Source organism: Microtus ochrogaster, linkage group LG3, assembly GCF_000317375.1.
Source record: "Microtus ochrogaster isolate Prairie Vole_2 linkage group LG3, MicOch1.0, whole genome shotgun sequence".
In the NCBI taxonomy this organism is placed as follows: Eukaryota; Metazoa; Chordata; class Mammalia; order Rodentia; family Cricetidae; genus Microtus; species Microtus ochrogaster.
Window position 1 is genome coordinate 17,325,280 of NC_022029.1, and position 4,780 is coordinate 17,330,059.

General features: G+C 36.0%; 1 protein-coding gene across 10 annotated transcripts in view; it reads left to right on the forward strand.

Moving 5' to 3' along the window:
* Pum2 (pumilio RNA binding family member 2) overlaps nucleotides 1-4,780 on the forward strand; it is an 80,471-nt gene that overhangs the window by 43,546 nt on the left and 32,145 nt on the right. For all 10 annotated transcript variants that reach the window (XM_026785888.1, XM_026785889.1, XM_013351271.2 and 7 more), the window contains one exon: nucleotides 938-1,070. In XM_026785888.1, coding sequence (XP_026641689.1) covers nucleotides 938-1,070 — 133 coding nt within the window. The remainder of the gene's footprint in view (nucleotides 1-937; nucleotides 1,071-4,780) is intronic.

Genomic DNA, 4,780 nt, shown 5'->3' on the forward strand with positions numbered 1-4,780 from the left:
TGTAGACCAGGCTGGTCTCGAACTCACAGAGATCCGCCTGCCTCTGCCTCCCGAGTGCTGGGATTAAAGGCATGCGCCACCACCGCCCGGCTTTCAGGCCTTTTCAAAAATTATGATAAATGTAAATAAATACATTGTTGGTAAGTATGGAAATTCTTTCTCTGTATTCATCTTATTTCTTCTACAAAAGCAATAAATTGTTGTTTGCTTGTTTGCTAATTTTTGCTTTGAGTTTTTTAAAATATTTTTTTAATGATATAGATGCTCTGTAGAAGCTATTGTTTAGCTCAGCCATTGTATATCATATATCATTTAATAATTTTTTTTTTTAGCCTGTATCTTTAACCAGATATATGTTGCTGATGAGTGTGTGTACTTAGGTTGATTCCACTCTTCCCTGAATTATTTGGATATTTGTAAAATGAAGAGTTCATGTTGAAATGAGCTAAAGTTCCCTGGATTCCAAAATTTCGTTTTGGTTCAGTTTGGTTTTTTTGTTTGTTTCTGTTTTTTTTTTTTTTCTGTGTGTGTGTTTATTTCTTGCTATGTCACAATCTTAAAGACAAATCATAGTTTCTTCCTTTTAGCTTTTCATGTCATGTTTCTTTTTTCAGCCTTGGAAAATAATTGTAATAAAATTTTTAAGATTATCTATTTCTTTAACCAGAAGGGTGATTTTTTTTTTTAAGAAGAAAAGAAGGGCATAAATATTAGAAATGATTGTTACCCAAAGACCTAGGACCACCATGTTTCTTTATAGATCATTATAGTTAAGAACTAAATATCTCTTTTAATGATAAAATCATTTATAGCTTTTCATGATAAATCTACATTTCATTCTTCAAAGAAGATCCAAAATCTACTTGTGATATGTACATAGTTGTCTGAGATGAATTCGTTATTATATTGCTTTAAGAGAGTCATTTGTCCTTTCTAGGTTCTTCGTGCTGGAGCAGGTCAGCGTCCTATTACTCCCAGTCAGGGCCAACAAGGGCAGCAAGCAGAATCTCTTGCAGCAGCTGCAAACCCAACTTTGGCTTTTGGTCAGGGTCTTGCTGCAGGCATGCCAGGTATATAAGTCGTTTGGTCTATAATTGTAGTTTGGGGGGATTGTTTTTGCTTGATTGGGTGGTTGGAGGTGGCTGGCAGAGTGCAAAAGATTTAAAATGTTAAATGAGGAGTGAGTAACTCAAACTCTTTGAAGCTTTGCCTACTTGGTAATACGTTATTTACAACCCAGATCCAGATACTTTGAAATCAAATGTTTTTGCTTTGTGAAACCTAGTTGTGGGAATGACAAGAATATATCAGAATTCTCAACACAGCTATCTTCTCTTTTTGTTGTTTCTGATGTCAACCACATTGACTTTTCTCTTGAACTAATATATACGAAGATAACTCACATTCTAAGAGTCTTCTTCCAGCCAATTCTAGATTGTCAAGTTGACATTTAAAATTGACAGTATCACATGCAGTATCAGGGAAATTTTACCTATCACAAAGAGCCAGAAATAGGAGCTGGGAAGATGGCTTAGTGATTAAGAGATCAGGTTGTCACCTTTAGAGTGATTTGATTCTCAGAACCCATATGGTGTCTCACTACCATCTAATTTGAGGTCTAGGGCATTCAACACCCTCTCCTGGCATCTGCTGGCACCGGGCAGGCACGTGTTACACAGATATGCATGCAAGCCAGTACCTATCCACATTTCAAGAGAGAAAGAAAACAGTCTGTAGAATTTCATGTTAATAAACTGGGAATTGTGGACTGAGTAAATGTGAATTTTTATGTCCCATCTATGTGTTGTTATAAATAGGTCTATTATAAATGTAAGTAATGCAGCTCCTTTTTCCCCCCTACATGTGTTCTCAATAGATACTTTTAAGAATCCAGTCTCCTTTTTGTTTCTGTCACTGGCCTAGACAGGCTTATATATTACCTGGATTAGCTTTCCATCCAGGCTCTAGTAGTTCATCTTTTCCTTTCTGCCCTTACAGAGAGGTTCTGTCCTTAGAGCATGTCTAGCATGAAAGAGAATCAGATGATCTGTTCTTTTTTTTTTTTTTTTAAGATTTATTTATAGATACACTATTCTGCCTGTAGGCCAGAAGAGGGCTTCAGATCTCATTATAGGTGGTTGTGAGCCACTACGTGGTTGTTGGGAATTGAACTCAGGACCTCTGGAAGAACAGTCAGTGCTCTTAACCACTGAACCATCTCTCCAGTCCCCTGTTCTTCTCATGATTGATCCTCTAATGGTTTCTTCCTTTTCTGAGTAAAAGTCTTAAGTCCTTCTTGCCCATTTTGCTAACTCTCCATCCTTACCTGGTTTCAGCCTTATTAGAGGCTTAATCTTAATCTCTGTTACACTATTAGGAGAACACCTCTTATACAAATCTTTTTGGCTTGTCCTCTAGATTTCTTTGGCATTTTTATATAATATTGTGTTACAGAGAATTTTGTTTTAACTATAACTTAAAATTGTTGACCCTGCTGTTAGTAGCTAGTGCTACTAATATAGTCTGTTTTTAGTTTCTCCCTTTTCAGTACTTAAAACTCTTGGCATATTCTTTTACTTTCTAAAAAGATTTATTTTAAAACTTATTTAAACTTATTTAAAAATTTAAAACTTATTTAAAAATTATTTAAAACTTGTCATTATTTATTACATTTGTGTGTGCAGGTACCTATAGAAGGTGTAACTCCTTGGAACAAGAGTTAAAAACACCTGTGAGTCACCCATCCTGGGTTCTGAGATCTGAACTTTGGTCCTCTAATAGAGCAGTGTGTATTCCTAACTGCTGAGCCATCTCTCCAGCCTATCTTTTACTTATTGTTTATTTTGCTGTGTTTGTGGTAGAAAATAATTTCTTTGGGAACAAAGATATTTCTTTTAATTGTTCCTCCTACCCGACATAATGGTAGTTACTTGATAAATATGTCAGGTAGGTAAGTGTGTGAACAGTTTATTGGGGATGAGATAGAGAGGAAGAAAAACATGATACAAGGAAACAGTACACCCTATAGTGATGAGCAACATGTGGCCCTTAGGGAATTTGAATATCCATATTTCCAGAACATGTATAGGTCGGAGACCAAGTGTATTACCCTGTGGACTACATTCAGAGCTTTGACTTTCATTTTAAACCTTTTGGAAAGTATTGAGGAGAGGTGATAGCAAATTGGTTATTGAAAGATAACTGGAGCTTAAAATTATAAAGGTGAGATAAGGGACATGACCTTTCAAATGAGCAGGTCTTATAGGAAATGACTAGTAAATTGTTATTGGGAATTTATATGCATCATTTAAGTATAATTTTTTTCTAAAGCATTTTTGCAACCCAGTATCCAAATGGGCTGGCTGGCTGGCTGGCTGGCTGGCTGGCTGGCTGGCTGGCTTCCTTCCTTCCTTCCTTCCTTCCTTCCTTCCTTCCTTCCTTCCTTCCTTCCTTCCTTCCTTCCTTCCTTCCTTCCTTCCTTCCTTCAACATTTATTCATTTAGTTGAGGTATGGCGAGCAAGTTTGTTGAGGTCGGAAGAAGTCTACTGCTTGTGGTTATAGTATAGAACTCAGGTCATTGGGCTCGACGGGGATCATCTTTACTTGCTAACTAGACATAATGTTTCTGAGTGGGAGTACTCTTTGAATCTTGTGTTTTGGTTATAATGATAAAATGTTTATCCCAATATAGTTCATTAACAAACTGAATTTGCCTATTTTTGAAGCCTCTTTGTTATTGTAATTTTACTATGACTTTATATCTCCATGGTCATGATAAAATACAGTTCAGAATTGCTGTGTTTGTGTAATTGGTGTGTTCCATGTTTTTGAAGCATGAGAGCATAAAAGGTTATTGATACATTTTTCACAGATAGCTGTGTGAGACAAGTCTTCCTCAATCTGAGTTCTAGGAGAGAATTAAACCTTATAGCCCCAAAATGTCTGTTAGTCATGGTTAACTTTTCTCCAGTGCCCTGAGCAGTATTTATTATGTACTATCCTTGGGAAAATTAACAAAACCGTCACGTGAGTAATTTTTGTGTGTTTTTGGTTCAGAGGAAGAATTCCCGTGAGAGAAACTGCTTAGAGGTGAATTTCACTTTCCTGTATTTTTAAATTATGTGAAAACGTTATCTGCCTCGTACACAGGCCTACAGTAAAACTGTCCTATTCTTTACACAATGTCTTTGAGAATCTTCACAAAGAGACTCTTAGTGATATTTTAAGTTATCTGTTCAGATTATTTAAGAAAATTGCTTAACTTCTTTTCAGGGGCGGGGGTTGTTGAAACAGGGTTTCGCTATGTAGCTGTAGCTCTGGCAGTCCTAGAACTTTACTGTGTAGACCAGGCTGGCATCTGAACTTGCAAAACTTTAATGTGTGTGAGTGTTTTGCTTACATGGATATACTGGATCTCTTGAAATCACTCATAAACTGCCATGAAGGGGTTAAGAACTGAACCCACGTCCTTTGCAACAATAGCGAATGTTCTTAGTCTCTAAGCCATTTTTCTAGACCCCATATTTCAAGATTTTAAAGCAGTGCTTGCAAGTGAAAGTCTAAGAGAATATTGATCATGAGGCATTTGTTCTAAAATTTACATGGTAAACTTGTTTATAGACTCACTTCCTCATGTCTTTCAAGCCATTACCTTTATAACTGACCAAATGGTAATAGTTTTCTAATTTAGTTGTTGGTAGCCATAGCTTCTATTTTAAGGAAAGTAATTTTTCATAATCTATAAGTAGCCTTTTATGTTTTCTTTTTTTTTCTTTTTTT